The sequence below is a fragment of the Mesoplodon bidens genome, assembly GCF_964165515.1.
Source record: "Mesoplodon bidens genome assembly, chromosome: 5".
NCBI classification, from domain to species: Eukaryota; Metazoa; Chordata; class Mammalia; order Artiodactyla; family Ziphiidae; genus Mesoplodon; species Mesoplodon bidens.
The window spans coordinates 76,839,368-76,862,365 of record NC_138161.1 but is presented as its reverse complement, the minus strand read 5'-3'; the positions used below and the strand labels follow the sequence as shown (position 1 = coordinate 76,862,365).

Below are 22,998 nucleotides of genomic sequence, written 5' to 3'. Positions count from 1 at the left end.
AGTGACTGCAAACTACCCCAGCCTCCAGGTCAGAAGGCAGGAGGAGGGAGCTGTTACTATAACATGGTGGGAACTGTATCCTTGAGAGAGGGGCTAGCCACACTTAGGAAAGCAACCACAACTGAAACAGCAGGGGTACAGAGACCCAATTCTCTCTCCTCCTTCCTGTGATTTCCTGCTGGTGCCTACTATTGGCTGAACCCAACCAGAAGCCAGAGGGCAAGGGAAACTGGGTGATATAATCTGTAAAGGTCAGCCTCCTGGGACACTGCAGAGAACAAAAGACTGAAGAATGATTCTGATGGATGATGGCGAGAACTAGCTATATATAAAGTCCTCCCATTATAAAATGACTTTTTAGTTATTGAGTGATTTGAAGATAATCTTAATTTGCATGAAATCATCCAATTTGAAAGTTAACTTATTGTTGCTGTTATTTACTAGTTAAAATGTGCAAGGTACATACCCTATGTCCTAGCGATTCCACTTTTAGGGATCTACGCAGCCACTAAAAACAATGAGGCACATAGATGTACTGCTCAGGAAAGTTATCTACGGAATATGATCCGGGAAAAAAAATTAACTGTAGACAAATCTGTTTTCATGGTCTGAAAAGAGAGCCCATGTGTCAATATCTCAACAGAGCTGAGCACAGGGAAAGGCTGGGAGGACTGTTAATAATGGTCACCAGAGGGGACAGACAATGCAGCAGCGGACTAAGAGGGACAGATAATGTTTACATTCAAAAACTGGTTCCATATGGATGACCTTCCTTTTTGTGTTTTGTTAGTATTTTTCAATGAGAAAAAAAAAAAAACCCAAATCACAAAATGTGAAAGATACCACTTAAGAAAAAGCTTAATTCTTGATATAACTCTCATTTTGTGTACACTTTTTCTAGCAAATGAGCAAATTTAATAAATTATATGTGACCATTTGCTAGCTGGCATAAATAATATAATTTATAGAAAAAATATATAAATGAATATTGAGAAAGTTTTGAAGTACTTATCAGAAAGAGAATTAGTTTAGTAAAATGGTGGCCATTGATATGTAACTTACAAATTTCACATTTGAACTAGAATCCAATATTCAAATCCCCCACTGACATTTAAACATTATTTTTTAAACTCCCAAAGCGAAAATACATTTCAAATCTATGCTGTCTTTGTTAGTGAAAAGACAGAGATTTTTGTCATCGATTGTGGTAAATTCTAAAATAGGTTTTTCAAAAAATAACTCTTTGATGAGTTTTGTAACCCTTTCAAAGCTCTCTAAGGTCTGTGTAAATGCCTTTCAAAGGGATTTAGAAATTAATTGAACAGTGCCTTTTGGGAATTATATTGCAAGATAAACATATTTAGAAATTGGAACTTCAAATTAAGAATCCCAAACAGAAACTGAGTCTCTGATATTTTCTAGACTGTGTCGAATACTAACCTATTTACCAGTCACTTGTCACTTTCTCTTATTAATTGTAAAAAAAGTGAGTTAAAAGTCTCTGAGTGGGCTTCCCTGGTGGCGCAGTGGTAGAAAGTCCGCCTGCCGATGCAGGGGACACGGGGGGTTCGTGCCCCGGTCCAGGAGGATCCCACATGGCCGCGGAGCGGCTGGGCCCGTGAGCCATGGCCGCTGAGCCTGCGCGTCCGGGAGCCTGCGCTCCGCAACGGGAGAGGCCACAACAGTGAGAGGCCTGCGTACCGCAAGAAAAAAAAAAAGTCTCTGAGCACCTTTGCTGAAAACGGCCCACATGACCTTGGAAACACAAGTGTGCTTGTAGGAGAACAAACGTTAATGTGAAAATGGTTTACTTCCTGAAAGTTTAAGTGTTTTAGATGGAAAGCTATTACGTAACACAGGGACTGGGCTGCTAATTATGCTCTATGGTAGGTATAAAATTTTTTTTGAAATGGACTATTTCAAACATGGAGAAAGTATATTTCTGGGAGATTATAATTTTGGATGACTCCTCATTTTCACTGCATGTAGTAACACTGCGGTTGATTCAAATACAAAGCGTTCTGAAAAAAGTATTTTTTTCAAACTATTAATAAATGAGTTATCTTATGAGTTATCTTCTCCAGGTCATTTAGATTTACTATGGCAGAAAGAGGGAGGAGAAAAGCTACAATGGGGCTATATAAATAATCCAGTTACAGAATTTGTTTAAAAAGTCTACCCAATCTTTAATATAGGCATTCAAACCATTGTGCTGTTATGTCGTAAACATTTATTTATTTCTCAATTATTTGTTTTCAATTCCATTTTAAGCTTATGATATTTTCATGGAACACGAAAAGGTAGATAAACTGTAGTTACGGATTTTATTCAAGACATGGGATTTTAGCAGTTCATTTTTTAAAAGATTATGAAGGGAGCCCACACTATACTAGGTTTTTTACACTGGGATTTAAGCCTGAGTACCATGTTACAAGATGTGAAGAAGAGAGGGTCAGTTCAGTTCATCATTCTCTCCTAGCACTGCAGCAGGATCATTTTGCCATTCCTTCTCAAGACCTAAAAATAAAATGGTACATTGTTGAGTTTAAAGTGTTGTCTTACTATATTGGTAGACTTTACTTCTTTAAAACTGACCTATCATTTGCAAGGAGAGCAGTGACAGGAGCCAGTGGGTGGACCTTGAATGACCACATCTACATCATTTAAAATATTATTTATATAATATAAAAATTGGCCCCGAAAGAAAGTCTGGGCAAGTGAACATTAGTAAGATCCTTGCTTAAACTCTAGCCCCACTGTTGTTAGTCGCTAATGTTATAGAGAAGGCCGGGTGTACTCTGTATTCCCCAGGAATTCCAAAGGCCTTTGTCAGCTCAGAGACGTGTGGAGATACAAATCACAGAAACCAAACTAATCTGGTCACAAAACTCATCTATTTTTTTATTTAGTATTTTTAAATAGATTTTTAAATTGTGGTAAAATATACACAGTTACCACCTCAACCATTTTTAGGTGTACAGTTCAGTGGTATTAAACATAGTCATGCCATTGTACAACCATCACCACCATCCATCCCCAAAACTCTTTTCATCTTATAAAACTGAAACTCTATCCCCATTAAACAATAAACCCATTTCCCCTCACCCCAGGCCCTGGCAACTACCTTTATACTTTCCGCCTTTATGATTTTAATTACTCTAAGTACCTCTTCTATGTAAATCATATAGCGTTTGTCTTTTTGTGACTGGATTATTTCACTTTGCATAATGTCCTCAAGGTTCATACATGTTCCTTCCTCTTTAAGGTGGAGTAATATTCCATTGTGTGTGTATGTGTATATATATATATATATATATATATATATATATATATACACACACACTTCATTTTACTTCCATCCATGGACACTCGAGCTGTTTCCCTGTTTTGGCTATTATGAATAATGCTGCTATGAACATGTGTGTACAAATACCTCTTTAAGACCATGCTTTCAATTCTTTTGGGTATATACCTAGACACCTATTTGTTTTTGCACTGGCTCCAAATAGCTTGAGTATTTTAAATAGCCATACTGCTAAACAGACTGTCCATTTAAGATGGGCAAATTCATTTTTCCTTCATTGACAAATATTTATTGAGAGACTTCTTGTGTCAGGCATGGGCTAGATTCTGGGAATACAATAATAGCAAAAATAACTTGGAAATACATGATGACAGAGCATTTTCTTTGATTTGGGGAAAAAACCCGCCAAACAGAATACACTGATCAACATCCATCTCTACGAGAAAAGGTGAAGATGATTAGAGAATTCACAAAGAGTTCTTTCTTACCTCCATTTTTATCCTTGTTCTTCTGTAAAGACTCAGATATTTTCTTATCAAGATGACTTGCTTTTCCATTATTCCATAAAGGAGTTCCAAACAGTAATAAGTAGGGCTTACATTTAAAGGATGGCATTTAAATATTTTCTGAATAATTCAAGCACTGTATCCACTGAGTAATGGCCAGGAGCTGGTTCAAGACCTCTTCCGTCATACTCATGAGGAATTTTGGGGTAGGAAAAGCGGGGGAAGGAAGGAGTAACATGGGTGTAAGAATTCCAGATCAATTCATCCATAGTTTAGTGACCAAAAATGTCCCGTGTCTTGTTTCATTTCTAGCTTTTGTTACTATCTTAGTTACTCACTTGATACCAAGATTTTCACTTGATACCCAAATCAAAGGAAAATTTGGAGACAGACCTAACCACAGGGAAATGAACTGTATCTTTTCATTCCAAAACAATGCTTTCTGTAATAGCATACAATGGAAAAACAAAGAGGATTAGGGAACACACAGTTGTCCCCACTGCTGTGCAAGGCCTTACTGGCAGATGCAATTCTTTCTTAGAAGTACTGAAAGTCTCCTTCAGCTACCATTACATGTCTCACTCAAGTCATCTTGGCTGACAAGTGGTGGTGATACAAGACTGATGACAGTGGCCAAATCAGCTTATTCAGCTGATTCTCCACCAAAAGGAAGAAATGATCAGAGAAAGCCAGAGGGCGACCAGGAACCTAAAATTTTGCTTGGATTTTAATAGGATCGAGAGGGCAGGGCCACTTGGGTCTTTCACAAGAGGGACTCTTCCTTGGGTTGGAAGTGCAACAGTTCCCAGCCCCCTACAGCAGCTACCAGGAAGGTGGAAGTGGAGAGCTGTGAGTTCCTGTGGCTCCAAAGGCTTCCTTAATTTTCTAACTTGCAGTAATCTCTCTCCTTTTTGCAACCATGTCCTCTCCTCTGCCACTAAGTATTATATCTCTTATGTCACAAACATGTCTGGGTTTCATAACTAAGCCTCTTGAGGGCAGGATCCTCACTGGATTCACCCATGTATACCCAACTGCCCTTACTCTGCCTAGCACAAACTAGGTAGTCAAAAAAACATTAATGAGTAAGTGGGTAAATCTGATGGAAGAAGACCTGAGATCCCTCCAGTAAGCAGATAGTAGGTCACTAACTGCAGAGCAATCAGGGTTTCTTGTGGTCTTGGCAGGGGGGGACATCAGAGAAATCTGGGGACAAAGCTGGGGTCTATTGGCCATGGCAGTTCAAGCACATACATAAGGAGTACACTGAAGGTGGAGTGTAGCTTTTCAAATAATTACCCATGCAACTATTTGTTCCATATTTCCGTTAAGATGGGCTACCATGCCAAAATGTTCCCTTGGCATAAACAGTACACTTTTTCTACCACAGGCTTTCTTTTGTGTTATTTTACTGAAAAGTCAAAATAGGCAGATGATAGGCTATTAGTATCCTCATTTCACCTGCTGGGATGCTGAAGTGAAGTAGGTGAAAGACTCAGAGTGTTCTGTTCTCTTATTCTTAGGTATCTGCCTCCTTGTAATTAGGGAGTGCCAGAAAAAAAAAGTTCTTATTCCATTTTCCCTGAGAATGCACTTGTTCAGAAATGAAAACTTGTATTATTAGTACTCATCATTTTGTGTGAAGTCAATGTTTCAAAAAACACTCTGAGGTCTCATGTAAGTCCAAACTATTGCCGTTAATCAACTGACATGAAAGGGACTGTTCTGTTTTATAGAGTCATTATATTAGGATATTAAAGAAGGCCCGCATGGATCGCCTACCTTGAGTTTGGTGATATGTTTGATAGTGGTCTATGAAGTCTTTCTCATTAAATTTGATTTGGCTTATGTGGTAATAGTAGTCTTCAACAGGATGCAGGTAAACAAAGTTAATTAATATATTGAAATGAATCACATTGGAAATCAGGAAGAAGGGGAATAGTCATTGAGTTTAGCAGGGACTAAAGTTTAGTTAATTAAAAAAATAACTTGATTCTCTATCTCTAAGAAAAATTTAGCTTTAAAATATAAATCTATTGCAGTTCAAGCATCTATATTTGGGCTACTTGCCAAAGAGGAACTCTGGTGTGAAATATAATTAAAGTGGATCATAATATTTTCACTATGTTATAAATGAGGAACATCAAGCATACTGAGAAAAAATGCCTAGTCTAGCTTCTCTGGAGAATCACTAGTGGCCCAAATGACAAGCCATATTCTTGCCTAGACCACTAAAATATAATTCCCCAAAGAGTGATAGTCCTTTAACTATTTATAAGTTATGCAATAAATGAAATATAAAATTATTCAGTACCAGTAATCCCTTTTAAAAATCACTAAAAACTTGTGTATGTTAAAAACCACACACACCTGAGTTCATACTGGGTACTTCCACTTATAGCTAAGGAAAAAAACCCCACTAGCATATATTTAGAATATGAAAACATGTTTGTATAAAAACAAGTATTTGGTCATCAGTCTATTTTCCATCCCTTTTGCAACTGATTTTACGTTCTTTATATTTTTAACTTTTAACAGGGATTACAACTTTAGTAGTTTCAGAAATATAAAAAGATGGCATCAAAATGTCCTATATATTGGTAATCTTAGCCCAAGAACTTTTCATGCTTATCTTGTGTTCTGGGCTACAGTCACCATAGATACAAATTCGAGCAGAACAAAATAGAAAAGGGAAACAATTCATGTCAGCTGTTGAAGGCAGTTTGTAAGGCAGGCCTAGAAGTCCTTATCTCTGGTGTGTTCAGTATGGAATGCATAGTTGATTTTCATTCAGCTACCAGAGAAAGGTATTCTACGATGACAGATAGCCTTATCAAAGCTACAATTAGCGGGCTTCCTCTGCAGGGTATAGCAGTTGGTTAAGTAACACTGAAGTGAGAACTCTTACCAGTTTTCTCAGAAACAATTCCCCATCATCAGTATTTGGCCAACTGCTTAGGTCTAGCATGAACATGTAATTTTTAAAAGAATGAGCTGGGACCTGCTAACATGTTTCAAAGGAGCACCTAGTAAAAGCTGATCTCTAAGCAAATAAACCATCAGTTTATTTAATTTTCAAGTAGTTTTTTTTACTAAATGTATTATTCCTCTAAGAGTAACATGGTTCACGCTGCTTAGGTTGTTTACAGTGCTTTTTGTTGTGCCTAAAATTTTTCAATAAGGTGAAATAAAAGATCCAAATATGGTTTTATAATACATGGAAGATAAAACCTCATATTTATAGCATATAGTTTGACTCTTTTATATGCATGACTAATCAAAATTGTGTCTTTAAATGGCAACTTGATATTTTTCAAATTGTACTCAGAAACACTACTGTGTACCATTTGCCTTAATACCAATATTTTCAGGATTAGCTTTATTAACAGTATGACATTTTCATGCATCCTTAAACTTTACACTAGTCTTAATATTCACAATGTTTGATTAAATTCAAATCAACAAATATTCACGCCTACATGAGAAAAGAATGAAATGAGGTTACCTTTTTATATAATCAGCTAAATTATTTTTAAGAGTTAATATTGGGATTTAAAAACCTAAATTTCCAATGTTACTGTTAATTCAACCAGACGAACATAACTTTAGGCCACAGGACTGCCCATTAGCCTTTCCTGTCGGAGAGCAATTAATCTCTTGAACCACTTTTCTTCAGCATCAGCTTTCTCAATAAATAACTGAAATAAAAAAAGAAAAAAGAAGAAAAAATGTTATTGTCTGCCAATAACTTGGATTTGACCTTATAAATCACTTTTTTTTTTTTTCCCCAGTACGCAGTCCTCTCACTGTTGTGGCTTCTCCCATTGTGGAGCACAGGCTCCGGACGCGCAGGCTCAGCAGCCATGGCTCACGGGCCTAGCCGCTCCGCAGCATGTGGGATCTTCCCGGACCAGGGCACGAACTCGTGTCCCCCGCATCGGCAGGCAGACTCTCAACCACTGCGCCACCAGGGAAGCCCTATAAATCACTTTTATAGAATACATCCTTCAGCACAAGATTTGGATACTATTTAACTCTTGATGACCTCTTAACTGAAGATAATCTATCTGGAATAATGCTCAGAAAGTTTTAGAGTAAAAGGACTAACATCAAAATCATTGGTTAGCAATTTTGCATCTCATTTTGTAAAGTTTATTTCCTACAATCTTTCTGAAGACACAGTGGTATGACACTAATTCACAGAAGATAGCACGATATGGTGTTAATGACATGTTCACAGTCCATGAGCCAACTGGAGCAAAGCCAGAATTATATCTTTTAGTGTCAGAATAAAAATAAAACACAACTTCTTTTTGCCCATTTTTCTCTCCCATAGAAAGAATCTCCTAGAAGTCAGGTAACATGAGTTGGTCCAAACCAGCTTCAAATACATGTAACAGCTCTAAAGGCTGGGGGTGAGCTGCCTATTTTTAGCAAATAGGAACATATGAATCCATTTCCTCCAATGGTCTTCTTGTCACCAGCCCAAAAGGACAACAGTTTGAATTAACTTCAGTCAACTAGACTTAAACTGACATTCTTAAGATTTAAGGATCTTACATTTGGATGGGCCAGAGAATTGTCATCTTGGTACTTGATAGCAGTAGGGATGCTGCTAGGGTCTACTTCTTTTTCATTACTCGGTGGGTCAGCCACTACTGATGCTGGTCCTGATGTTGCAGCTGCATGCTTCACATCACTAGGTTCCACTGACTGAAACATAAAACACATGCTATTAATTGGATAACAATATACAATTAAAATGTTGCTTTAATAATATTTCTGATTTTGAATAATAACTGCTCAATTGGCCTCCTTTGAGATGATACTAACCATAAAATGGCCCTAGGTTATTGAATAAGAAACAACTATTCCTACAGTAAGCAAACAAATAAAAAAAACACTGTGAGAATGTTATTTCTTACAATCAGCATATTTTTCTTAAGAAGTTGGTACTTATGAGTCTATACTATTGAAAAAGTACATATATTTCACATATCTAAATTCTATTAATGAAAATAAGCTTGCAACAAATCTCCATTTAGTTGGCCTCTTTAGATATAAAAAGCAAATTCAAAGATTATTACTGCTATTTTTTAAATAACAACCTTACTGAGATACAATTCCATATCATAATTCATAAAGCTTTTATCACATCAACAGAGTTTTGCAACTATCACCACAAGCAGCTTTAGAACATTTTCGTCATCCTCCTTAAAAACCCTATACCCATTAGCAGTCACTACTCCCCATATCTCCCCAACCCTCCCATCCCTAGGCAACCACTAGTTTATTCTCTGCCTTTATGGATTTGCCTATTCTGGATATTTCATATAAAAGGAATCATACAATATGTGTTTTTTTTGGTGACTGGCTTCTTTCATTTAGCATGTATCAGTATTTCATTCCTTTTTGTTGCTGAAATCATATTCCACTGTATAGAATATTATATGCCAGGTATTGTGCAAAGTGCTGGGGACAGAAAGACTGATAAATCATTGTTCCTGCCTGGAAGGAACCAGGAGTGTAGTGCTAACTCAGGTTAGTTCCAATATCTCCTTCCCTGAGAGAGGAGAAGGCCAGGGAAGTGGCTGAATAAGGGAAAGGCTGCAAGGGTAACATGAAATGGATTAGATGAGAAGTTGAAATTAAAGGTTAAATTTAAAAAACCCTAGATGATTGGGAGATTAATTCCACTACTTAGCCTTTTTTTCCTACCCCTATTGGTTCTACACATATAGTTTTTCAACTTCCATTTTCTTTTGACTTTTTTACTTCTGAACATCCACTTCTCTGAATGAAGTGCAAAACAGAGGTCACTGGGGAAAACATCTAGAAAATGAAATATGCATGAATTAGTTAGTCCTTTATTAGAGTAATTTATCTCAGAGTTGGAGATCCATCTATTTAACCAGTATTTACTAAGCACTACTAATTGCTAAGCACTGGGTACATGAGGGAGAATAAGAAGATATGTTCCTTGTCCAGGACATGGGTTCGAGCCCTGGTTGGGGAAGATCCCACATGCCACGGAGCAACTAAGCCTGTGGGCCACAAATACTGAGCCTGCGCTCTGAAGCACGCGAGCCACAACTACTGAGCCTGCGTGCCACAACTACTGAAGCCCACGCACCTAGAGCCCATGCTCTGTAACAAGAGAAGCCACCACAGTGAGAAGACTGCGCACCGCAACGAAGAGTAGCCCTTGCTACTAGAGAAAGCCCATGTGCAACGAAGACCCAATGCAACTAAAAATAAAATTAATTAATTAATTAATTAAAAAAAAGAAGATATGTTCCCTGTCCAAATTGGAGATTACATTTTGCTAATGGGATGACAGATCCCTAACAAATAAATACCAAAATATATACATAATCACAAATTGTAACAAGTTACATAGAGCTGTTTAAAGAAATATTTGGTAAATCTGATTTGGCAGTTTTCTTCTTATATTTTGGAGCCAATATTTTTTCCCCCAGATCCCAAACATTTCTATGTCTCCAACATAGTGGTCACAGAAGACTCATAGCCCTAAGTGATATTACACTGACCCTTTATAAAACTGAAGACACGTAAGAGTAAAGCCCAATATTCTGCACAGGGGAAAGTGGGAAGTATGTTAGTCCAGTGAGGTCCAGGACATAATTTTTTGGTACTCTATCTTGCCATGCAGGGAATGTAAGAGCATGCCATTCTGCATATCTAGGCCATGCTTTGATAGGGTTCAGCTAGGAGACTGGCTGTCCATATGGAACTACCTCAAAAAATTGTGAAGTGCTGTTATTCTAGTTGCCAAACATGTGGCTTGAACAGGCGCAGGTGGCAGAGATAACATTCTATTACAGAAACCAGGTAATCTCATTTTTGTTTTTACCTACACAGTACGTTAAAGTTTTCTTTGAAAAGTGCTTATACGCACAAGAGGTAAAGTTCTCAGGGGTTAGGATCAGAGTGTAGAAGTTATTATTTAATAATGGGTAATTTAAAAAAATGTGTGAGGAAAACCATCAATTGCTTCTTTATTTAAGTGAGGAAAGCTGTTAGAGACAATTTGACTATTAAAAAACCCTTAGTATGGCCACTGTCAAACATCTGGCTTTGAGTAGCACTGCCACCTGGTGGTCCAGTTTGGAAAAACTTGTTTTAACACGCACTTAAAAGTATGAAAGAACAAATGACCACGCTGCTTAGAGTTATTTACCCTCTTTTTGAACATAGGCGGGTATCTGCCAAATACAACAATTTTAGGATTGAATAACTGGTAATAAGCTTATTTGGGAGAGCAGTCTGAAAACAAGCTGCCTCTTGGTTCCTTACGTTGACGATACAGCAGGAACTATCAGATCATCTTTCTACTCACACCAGAAAGATATCATTTGCACCAAGTTAAACTAGTTAAATCAATATGTGTTGCAGGAGACACACTGTCTAGAATGTCATTGGTAATAGCCACTTTTCTGGCAATAGCTCCCTAGCTAAATTAGTGGAATTAACACAGCTAAAGACTCTACCAACAGAAGGGGTCACTAGTTACAGAAAAGCCTTTTTCAGAGATATTACAAACGTTATACCAATGCATGTAGCACTGTCCAGGAGAGAAGGATGTTGAAACTTGGTTCATAATTTAGTCCTCAAGAGAGTTCGTCTTTGCTATGCATCAGGAGTAGCCCATCACATCTGCCCATGACCTGGATGAAATAGTCCTCTAGATAATGTACCTCCTTTGCTAAGTCATTTCCTGATAAATAATTCATCTTCTTGGGCATCCTGAATCCTTACCTTATACTGTAGACACAGACATTTTAGAAACTGGAAAGGGATACCACTTTCTAAACTAATAAATTGGCCCTCTGTTTTATATTACAGTCCAGCGCGAATTTATTCTTTGTTGGCCCATCACTGCCCTTCTGATCGTTTTCAAATGCGATGACTAATATAAGTCTAGTGTTGGATGGCTAATATTTTATACATTTATACATTCACCAAGGTAAATGCCATCTTCTGTGGCTTTTTAGCATATTCTTTATATTTCAACAGGGAATATGCATTGAGTTCACCATTATGAGAGACACTTGATTAGTAGGAAAAACATGGGTTCTGGAGTTGGACAAATTTGATTTGGCTGCTGCTTTCTATCATTTATTAGCAGTTTGACCATGGGTTATGAAATTTGCTGAACCTCAGCTATAATTAAGAGTTATTACTATATTAGTTAAATTATAAATGTTAAATGTCTAGTATTAATGGTAGTCATCATTATTTTAGTTATTTTACGTTAAATATATACAAAAGTGGGGCTATGATACAACACTGTTTTACATCATTTGCTTACTGCTTTAACATTTCCAAATGGCTGTGTTGAAACAAATTGGTCCAAAGCTTATGTCTACACATGAAACCAGAAAGTTACTGTGTAAAGTAATTTTTTTTTTTTTTTTTTTGCGGTATGCGGGCCTCTCACTGTTGTGGCCTCTCCCGTTGCGGAGCACAGGCTCCGGATGCGCAGGCTCAGCGGCCATGGCTCATGGGCCCAGCCGTTCCGCGGCACATGGGATCCTCCCGGACCGGGGCACGAACCCGTATCCCCTGCATCGGCAGGCGGACTCTCAACCACTGCTCCACCAGGGAGGCCCGTAAAGTAATTTTTAATTTGCTTGGTCACCAAGCCTCAAACAAGGAGCATTTTAGGATCTACAGACCATAAAAAATTACATAAAACAGTCTCTGGCCCAACCAAAACAGGAATCCTTGTATCTACAATCCCTCTGAAGGAAGCCACAGACAAATACAGCCCTCGGTAGCAGCAGCAGGAAGAGGAGGAGTAGTGACAGCTTTCATTTCTTGAGCACTTACTATACGCCAGGCACCTGGTTAACTGTTTTATGTAAAGTATCTTGCTCATCCTTATAAAAACCTCTGCTACGGATATTATCCCCATCTTAAGAGACGAGAGCCAAGGTTTAATGAGATTATTATGTAGTTTAAGGATATATGACCAGTAAACAGCACAATCAAAATGTGGTTCCAGATCTGAGTCTACATCTCATGCTTTTGACCACTGCTCCCTAATTGCTAAATGCAAGATTTTTTGCAGTTTGGTTTGAATTTTTGAGGAAAGAAACAAAAATGTTGGTAAAATATTTTAACCAAATATATTTCTAAGGGGCTCAATTCACAGTGCTGGATTAACATTTCTAGGCTGCTTCTGCTTCTCTGTCATACTTATCCAACCAAGAACTAGCCAGTTCTAGGCTTTCCAGATTGATTTTGATTGATTTTATTTCTTTCTATGAATTACTGTTAAGGGGAACCTCTTTTTGAAAGATAGTTGAAACAGAAGGTGGGTTTCCCTCACACAGATTTATGAAGGTTGCTTACAAAATGAAGAGCCTCCTGTTCCATCCTAGACCTCTCAGCCCTTAATGGTGGCATCTGAATTGGAAACACAAGAAAAGCTACATTGAAGCTGAGTAAATTCCAACTCAGCACTAAAAACTAAAGCAAACAAAAAAGAATCCTTAAAATAATTAATAATGGTGGTCCCTTTGATGAGAGATGTAGGTGAAATTCCTTTAAACTGCTCCCAAGGGAAGCCCATTTAACTATATACAGGGTTTTGTTATAGATATGGGAAGAAGAAGAGTTTTTCTCTTGGATTTAATCAGTTATCTTAAGACTTATAACTATAGGAAATAATATTTTAAAACTTTTCTAGAGAATATAAACAAGGTAAAAAAATGACTAATCTTGGAATTCAAATATATAGATATTATTACATTTAAAAAATCTTTTAAGGTGCAACCAGATATCTAAAGAATTTTTGTGTTTCTCAGCAAGGGGTCTGTCTTACTGGTGAGCATGGAGACTCAGGGAAAGAAAGGGGCATATTAGAGAAATGTAAATGGGGTAAGGTTTATACTTCAGACAGTCTGAATGCCTACAGTAGTAGAAGTTTACAAGCACCATACTTAGTTTATAGAATGTACTTAGATATCAAATAATGTAGATGCTAGAGTATATAATTAAAAAATAAACATTTTATGGATCAAGAGCCATGTTAGATATTTGATAAACATTATATTTAACCCTCGGTTACTCTAAAAAGTAGGAATTATTAGCTCTATTTTATGAATTTGGAAACTGAGGTTTGGAAAGAGGTTGAGAGGTTTTCTCGAGATCATAAATCATGGTAGGAAGTGTGGAAGTTAAGATTCAAACTCAGATCTTCTTGAGTCCAAAGCCCACGCTCTTTCCACTATATTAAGCAGGCTTTAGATCAATTTCCTTGCTCACTGCCAATTTTATTAGTTACTGGAAGAACTCCTAGTATCTTGGAGGAGAGGAATGGAATTAAAAATAAATTTACTATATTAATAATTAATACCAAATGGGAAAAAGTTGTTTAGAAGAAAACCTAGTGTATTAACATAGAGGAATAAATATTTCCACAGAAAGAAAATGCTAGGTTATCTTAAGTGTGTGCAGTGAGAACTGGGAAGTCAAGGTGAACTCCAGAAAACAAATACTACGCAAGTAAACTTCAAAACAAATTACAATTCTTTTAGGACTTCTTAATACGTACGAGTAAGATATTTAATAAAATGGGCAGCTATATTTGTGAATGTCCATTTCACAGCTCCTTTTTTTCAGGAGTTGTGGTGGCAAACTACAAAATGTTCAAGTGAAATCAGCAAAATAACAGGGCAAGGACCATGGATTAACCAAGGCTGTCTAGTGCATCCTGGTATCCTGCACATGCTCAATTCATGTCCCCATAATGAATTATTTTAAAATACATATGGTAATTGAAAAGATGTCCATCTCACTAATAACAAAAAAAATGTTAATGGAACAACAAAAGGTCAATTTTTACCTATCAGGTCAGTAAACAAGAAAAAGTCTGATAAGGCTTGGTGTTAACCAGGGTGTGAGAGACAGACATCTCCCTGCATTTCGAGGTGGAATTTGAGTCGATACAATATCTTGGGAGAATGACTTTGGTAACAGGTATGAAAAGAAACAATATTAACATTTAACAAGTCCATTTTGAAAATTTTATCTAAGGTGATAATAATGGATATTCACAAACATGTATGCAATACCTCCAAACTTACAACTACTAAAATATCTATCAGAGAAAAAAAATAAATCAATTATGATACATTCATCAGTAGAATACTATACAGTCATTAATATATCTACAGATATAGAGTATTTTGAATAAGTGATAGCTATACCATGTATTCATTATATGTATGATATTGAAGAATACATGTATTTCACAGTAGATAGCTTTTTTCCAACTAAAGGAACACAAATTCCAAAAAGCAGCCCTGATAATGATTGAAAGAATACATGAAATATTCAACAGAAATAAAATGCCAATCAAAGCTCCTTTTATTAGAGTTGAATAAGTGATACCCATATGGGCAAAGAGTGTAAATATATGTTACTATTTGGGTAATAATTTTATTGTTAAAGTTATTTTCTAACTTTTCTCTAGCAATGTCAATTCAAAAAGTAGATGTACACATTTGAAAAGAAAACAGTGTACGTTCATGAAATATGTATTATTGTTATAGAAGCGTTATGTTGACATCTTATACTTTGCTTTCTTGGTGAATTTTAAAATAAAAATGGCATCAGATACATTTTCACAGTTTTTTTTTACAAGTTAAACTTGAACTGATTCTCACTGATTCATTCTCTCTCTCAATAACATGCTGATACACTCTCACCCTACTTCATCTATTAGAAGAAGAAGCACTTACATTTAAGTAAAATCCATTAATAAAGCATCCCTTTAGTTGGAATCTAAAGGCTTATTCATAATGCCTGGATGAAAACTTACCTTTTTGACTTCTTTACTTGATCTGAATGTTTGCTGAACAAAAGAATCACTTTCAATGGCTTCAATTTCTTTGACTCTTTTTACTTGTTCTACCAGGGTGGCTTGGTCTAAAAAAGAGGGTATTATGTCAGTGTATTCTGGTGTGTCAGCTTGTTATCAACACTATACCTAAGCAATGTTCTTTCTATGAAGTAATTTTATGACTTATGAAATTTAACTGCATAGAAAAAAAAAAGACATTATGGTTAAGTTACAATAGAAACTTTTTGCCCCCCCCCGGAGACTCACAAAGATAACATTCCTATCCACTAAGACTCTCACCTAAAACCTAAAACATTGCTGAGAAGGTACTGCTAAAATGATTCAAGCTAATCTGTGCTAATCTGGAAGGAGGACTTTACATTTTTTCCCCAATTTTACTATGGAAAAACATAAAAGGAAAAAGGAATAAGAGCACAATGAATCCACCTGCACCCATCACTCAGCTTCTATAATCATTAATTTTCTGTTATTCTTATTTAATCTATCCATGCCCACTTCAATTTTGGGGGATGGACCTGGAGTATTTAAAAGTAAATCCCAGACACAATGCCATGTTACCCCTAAATATTTTTTTAGGCATCTCAGATAAGGGCTTAAAAAAACAAAACAAACTAGTAACATAACTACAATACCATCTTTAAACCCAACGTTACCAGTAATAATTCCTTAATATAATCTTATATAATCCATGTTTAATTTTCACTGATTGTCCAAGTGTTGTTTTTTACAGATGGTTTGTCTGAAACAGGATCCAAACAAGGTCCACACATTACACTTAGTTGACAAGTATCTTAAATTCCTTTTAATCACTTACGGTCCACCATCCCTTCCTTTCATTGTCATTTATTTATTGAAGAAAATTGATCATTTAGCCTTTACAATTTTCTACATTCTGGATTTTGCTGATTTTATTCTCATGGTGTCATTTAACATGTTCTTCTATCCTTCATATTTTGTGTAAACCAGCAGTTAGATCTAGACAGGGATAAGATTCAGGTTCAATTTCTTTTGGTAAAGAATACATCACAAACAAAACAAAACAAAACAAAACAAAAAAAACTATACTTAGGGGCTTCCCTGGTGGCGCAGTGGTTGAGAGTCCGCCTGCCGATGCAGGGGACACGGGTTCGTGCCCTGGTCCGGGAAGATCCCACATGCTGCAGAGCGGCTGGGCCCGTGAGCCATGGCTGCTGAGCCTGCGCGTCCGGAGCCTGTGCTCCACAATGGGAAGGCCACAACAGTGAGAGGCCCGCGTACCACAAAAAAAAAAAAAAAAGAATACATCACAGGTGGTACTGTGTAATTCCTATTACATCATATCAGGATGTGCTTCTCCCACTTCTAATGATGTTAAGATTGATCAGTGTGTCCAAGGTGATGTCAGCCTGACCCTAGTTCTCCACCAACCTTTCACTTAATGGTTTTAGCAGACAATGTTTGTTGCTTATCTCCATTATTTTATTAGACATTGCAAAATGGTCATCTTTTTTCTAATTCTATTATTTGTCCTGCATTTATTAGCTGTGATTCGAAGAACTTCCTTCATCGACTACTTTGTAACTGTGAAATATAGTCTGTAGAGGAAAAGGCAGAATAAATATTAATTCTTTCCCTTAATTTATCAATTTTGGTCCAAAGATGACCATTATGAGCTCATGAATATTTATATATGTAATGTACTTCAGTCCATCGTAGTCATTTTCATATTTTGATTCTTTGGGTAGTGGGAGCCTCTTCATGTTGGTCCCTGCATCCTTTTGATATGATCTCTTTTGTTAAAGTGTGATAAGATGTCCCAGGTTCATCCTGTGCAGTTCCTGTCTCAGACTTGAAATCAGCCATTTCTCCAAAGGGCTTGGATTCCTTTTAGTGGGGAATGATACTTAAAGACAGTAACCTGAGCAGTAGGGGTGTTTGTTGTTACTGGATTGTCACCGCTTCTCAGCTTTTTCAGTGGGTGGGGTAGGAAATATGTACTTTTAGAAAAGAAAATCGAATGTGAGTTATATTTGTATATCTTTTCTCTTATTCTAAGAATATTAGGCCTTAATGATGTGATCAAAAGTACTTAGTTGTTTTTCCTAATATGTGAGTTGAATATATATTAGTTTCAAAATAATAAGACAAATATTACTATTAACAATAAGATGAATTAATAAAGTTTAAAATTTCTTTATGGTTCTTTTTGATCTTAGGATTTATTCCACTGATGAATTGTCAAAACACTATACTCTAAAGTCACTTGAAATAATTCTCCATGTGATTATGCTACCAACTTGATATATAGTTAGGTTCATTTGTTTCAGTTTTTTTTTTAAATCTTGTTTTGCTCTACTGTTTTCATAATTAATATTTGTTTTTTAATTGCATAAAACACTTACATGCTTTCAAAGTCAAAATTAAAACAACATCATTCAGAGAAGTCTAGGTTTCCTTTCCTATCCCATTCCCCCAATCCATAGGTAACTATTTTTTATTAGGTTTTGATTTTTATCCTTCCATTGCTTATTTCTGAAAATATAAGTATACATATTCTCTTCTTTCTTACACAAAATTAGCATACTATACATTCTTATGTATATTACTTCTCTCACTTTTAACACTATGTTTTCCAGTATAGAGACTTCCTCATTCTATGTTACAGCTATACAGTAACCTATTTTATGGTTTTATGATAGTTTTTTCCTACCAATACCCTATTGATGGTCATTTGAATTGTTTCCAGTCCTTTGTTTTTACAATTAGTGCTTTAATAAATAGCCACAGGCATGCATCATTTCATACTTTTGTATTTTTTTTTTCACATGCTAGCTGGGCAGGAAAAATGCAACATTATGGTTCACAACCTTACTGTTTAAACTCTTGGTCTAAGCTGAAACGAATACACACCTGAATTAGGAGCCACTGAATACTCAGCTAAGGCATCTAAAAATGCCGGGGTTTTAGCCTATATGAATAATAACTGAATTTATTAAAAAAAACTGTAATAACTGGTTTAACAAGGTAGAGTTATTTGCATCAAAGTAATTTTTACATACTAAGTTGAAAAGGTTAAATGATATAGAGAGTATGAAATCTGGTCTAACACATTCAATAAAAATTAACATTTTATGAAAAATCTCTGCTTCAATTTTTGGCCAATCACAAATTATAAGCATATAGCCTTATGCAAGTTTCAGTTTATTTAAGAGAAAGACAGTGCTTCTGAGATGTGTCCCTGACAGCTGTAACCAGTCTTTTCTCAGGTGAGAAATCCCGCATGGAATGTTTGGAAGTAACAGCTGTCACAGCCAACACTCCCATCTTTGGAAGAATATATTTTGCTATATAAAAAGCAAACACTGTCAGAGTGTCATGGAAGAGCAAATAGTTCCACATGCTTTAGAATAAAAGCTCCTTTTAATTATGCAATGTACTAACTGAGCATGTGAAATGAGAGAAGACTCTTTGCCCAGCTAACTTATTAACACATGCCGTACCAGAGGATAATATTTTTACTAGTTACATATATAATGGCATTAATATAGCAGAGAAAAATCATAATGGATACCATTCCAAGTGATTCAACTTTAATTGGTCAACATGAAAACACATTTGTTTGTGTATGTGTTAGTTTCACAATTATTTCACAATCATTATTTCCCAACCAAAAACAATATTTCTGACTTCAGGATGATGTCTCATATGTATCAACTGTTTGACCCCTCGGATTTTTTCTCTAACATATTCCCTCATTTGGATTTACAAAGCACATCATTAGTATTAAATGTCAGAGGTGAGCTCACAAACAGTACTTGATGTCTAAAGCTTGCAGTGTTTGTAGCTTTAAATACGGGCATACAACCAGCTCCTAATACAAATAAAAGTGTTATCATAGAAGCTGGCCAAAGGGCCAGTATATTTAACAAAATAGCACTGGGGAAACTGTAAAGGAAGGAAGGAGAAAGATTAGAGGAAAACCAGAACATTATCTTTGTGTTTCTTTAAAGATCACTTCAGGACTAACAAAGTGACAGGGCAGATAGGGGAAAGCCTGTCTGCTTGACTTACAATATGAAAATAAACCAACATAGCTTTTACCTTTCAATGTGGGAACCATTTTACTGGTGATATTTAAATTAAGGAATGTGATATTTAAATTAAAGAGTAAGAGAGTGATATATAAATTAAATTTCTTTAACATCTTTATTGGAGTATAATTGCTTTACAATGCTGTGTTAATTTCTGCTATATAACAAAGTGAATCAGCTATATGTATACATATATCCCCATATCCCCTCCCTCTTGCGTCTCCCTCCCACCCTCCCTATCCCACTCCTCTCGGTCGTCACAAAGCACTGAGCTGATCTCCTTTGCTATGTGGCTGCTTCCCACTAGCTATCTATTTTACATTTGGTAGTGTATATATGCCCATGCCACTCTCTCACTTTGTCCCAGCTTACCCTTCCCCCTCCCCATGTCCTCAGGTCTGTTCTCTAGTAGGTCTGCGTCTTTATTCCTGTCCTGCCCCTAGGTTCATCAGAACCATTTTTTTTTTTTAGATTCCATATATATGTGTTAGCATACGGTATTTGTTTTTCTCTTTCTGACTTAACTTCACTCTGTATGACAGACTCTAGGTCCATCCACCTCACTACAAATAACTCAATTTCATTTCTTTTCATGGCTGAGTAATATTCCATTGAATATATGTGCCACATCTTCATACATTCATTTGTCAATGGACACTTAGGTTGCTTCCATGTCCTGGCTATTGTAAATAGTGCTGCAATGAACACTGTGGTACATGTCTCCTTTTGAATTATGGTTTTCTCAGGGTATATGCCCAGTAGTGGGATTGCTGGGTCATATGGTAATTCTATGTTTAGTTTTTTAAGGATCCTCCATACTGTTCTCCATAGTGGCTGTATCAATTTACATTCCCACCAACAGTGCAAGAGGGTTCCCTTTTCTCCACACCCTCTCCAGCATTTATTGTTTGTAGATTATAAATTAAAATTTGAAAGACGCATGGGAGATTTCATTTTTAGCCTTATAAATAGCTCAGCTCCACACTGTCTGAAAACAGGCATAAAAAATGTTTTAAACTGCTTCATACTCAAAATTCTAAGATCAATATCCACAAATATATGTCTTAAATATAACCCTGTCATTTTGGGAAGCAGAATAAAACAATCAATAATATATAGTAAATTGTTTTATTTTTTATTTTATTTTTAAAATATTTATTTATTTGTTTGTTTGGCTGCACCTGGTCTTCATTGTGGCACACAGGATCTTCACTGCCACGTACAGGATCTTCGTTGTGGCACGTGGGATCTTTTAGTTGTGGCAGGCAGGCTCTTAGTTGCGTCATGCGGGATCTAGTTCCCTGACCAGGGATTGAACCCAGGCCCTCTGCACTCGGAGCGCAGAGTCTTAACCACCACTGGACCACCAGGGAAGTCCCTATAGTAAACTGTTTCACATTCAGGCTCTTAAGTTTAACATGCCAATTTGTCATTTAAAAATTCTGTACCAATTTTAAGACTGGGAAGAATGTGAATTAAAACTAGTTATTGTTTATATTTTTATTTTTTTAAAACATTTATTTATTTATTTGGTTGCATTCGGTCTTAGTTGTGGCAGGCAGGCTTCTTAGTTGGGGCTTGCTGGCTCCTTAGTTGCGGCATGTGGGCTCCTCAGTTGTGGTATGCGAACTCTTAGTTGCCGCATGCATGTGGGACCTAGTTCCCTGACCAGGGATCAAACCAGACCCCCTGCATTGGGAGCACAGAGTCTTAACCACTGCGCCAACAGGGAAGTCCCCTAGTTATTGTTTATATGCTTGGCATGAATGCCTAGCGTACAAAGTATCTTGTACTCATCAGCCATGAGGTAAAAATGAAAACAAGTGACAAAGTTATTGGGAGAATAAAAATTACAGGATGTTTCTGGGGCTTCCCTGGTGGTGCAGTGGTTAGGAATCCACCTGCTAGTGCAGGGGACACGGGTTCGAGACCTGGTCTAGGAGGATCCCACATGCCGTGGAGCAACTAAGCCCGTGCACCACAACGACTGAGCCTGCGCTCTAGAGCCCGCGAGCCACAACTACTGAAGCCCGTGCACCTGGAGCCCGTGCTCTGCAAAAGGGGAAGACCCCAATGAGAAGCCCATGCACCAAAATGAGAAGCCCATGCACCACAACGAAGAGTGGCCCCCGCTCACCGCAACTAGGGAAAGCCCATGCGCAGCCAAAAATAAATAAATAAATTTAAAAAATTACAGGATGTTTCTGAACATTAACATGGTAAACATTAAGTAAACATATCTATTTGCACTTGATGCTTTTTGATAAACAAAATGACTTCCATAGGTTGCTTGCAAGATGTCCGTAGAATATTTCATATTTCATAATAAAAGAGAAAATAATGGAATCAGAAAGCTAAGTCACTACAGACTAAAAAAGTCAATAACTCACTGCATGGACAATTATTTTGTTCTTTTTGTGATGAAAAATTAAAATCAAATATTTTATTAGTTGTTGATGTTATATTATAAAAATTAGGTTCACCTGCTACTTTGAGTTATATTTGACAATTTCACATGACACATTTACAGAATTTTCTGTGTTATCAAAAGGTACACAAATTTAAGATTAGTAGATAAAGATGACAAGGTCCAATATAAACCTTTTATTTGAAAAGGCAAAATTTAAATATGTACACCATTTGCAGATTACCACCAAGCCAACCTCTCTAAACTGGCAGCAATGCTAGGCAGAGAACAGCAGATGGCACTATTACCCAAAATGTAATGGGCTAAGTGACAACATGAGTTTCACGAAAGGTACCTTACACATTAAAATCTCATCTCCAAATGACTACTTTTGAATATTAATAATTTATGAATTTCCCCAAAGTTAAAATGCATTTTATATTACAAAGAGTTTGGGTTGGTTGGCTTCATAGTTATTGAGTTACTTATGCTACTTTTCTCTCCCAAGGGGAAAAAAAATTTCTATACTAATACTACTGCTACAAATACATGAATAATACAAGAGAAGATCTTATTTTCAGTTTAAATGGATTCAAATTTTAGTCAAGAATGGAAATATCTGCAAAATTCCCTTTTATGGTACAATAGACACTGAAAACAAAGTCTTTGAAATATAAAGCATTTTCAAGTGCTTTGCAAGAACGAAAGAAAAAAAGCAAATACCAAACTGGCTATTCAATAAATAAGTAAATGGAGATGGCTGTTCAATAAAATCTGTAGACAAATAAAACATGCCATAAAGCTTACTTGGAATTCTA

At 36.5% G+C, this 22,998-nt stretch overlaps 1 protein-coding gene across 4 annotated transcripts in view; it reads right to left on the bottom strand.

Moving 5' to 3' along the window:
- Window positions 1-2,341: 2,341 nt before the first annotated feature.
- RSRC1 (arginine and serine rich coiled-coil 1) overlaps window positions 2,342-22,998 on the bottom strand; it is a 457,004-nt gene continuing 436,347 nt past the window's right edge. For 3 of the 4 annotated variants that reach the window (XM_081234542.1, XM_081234540.1, XM_081234539.1), the window contains 3 exons: window positions 15,662-15,768; window positions 8,371-8,523; window positions 7,167-7,508 (listed from right to left, as the gene is read on the bottom strand). In XM_081234542.1, the coding sequence (XP_081090668.1) occupies window positions 7,416-7,508; window positions 8,371-8,523; window positions 15,662-15,768 (353 nt within the window). In that variant the 3' untranslated portion in view covers window positions 7,167-7,415. Of the gene's footprint in view, window positions 2,518-7,166; window positions 7,509-8,370; window positions 8,524-15,661; window positions 15,769-22,998 lie in introns of those variants that run through there. The other variant, XM_081234541.1, reaches the window with a different exon arrangement.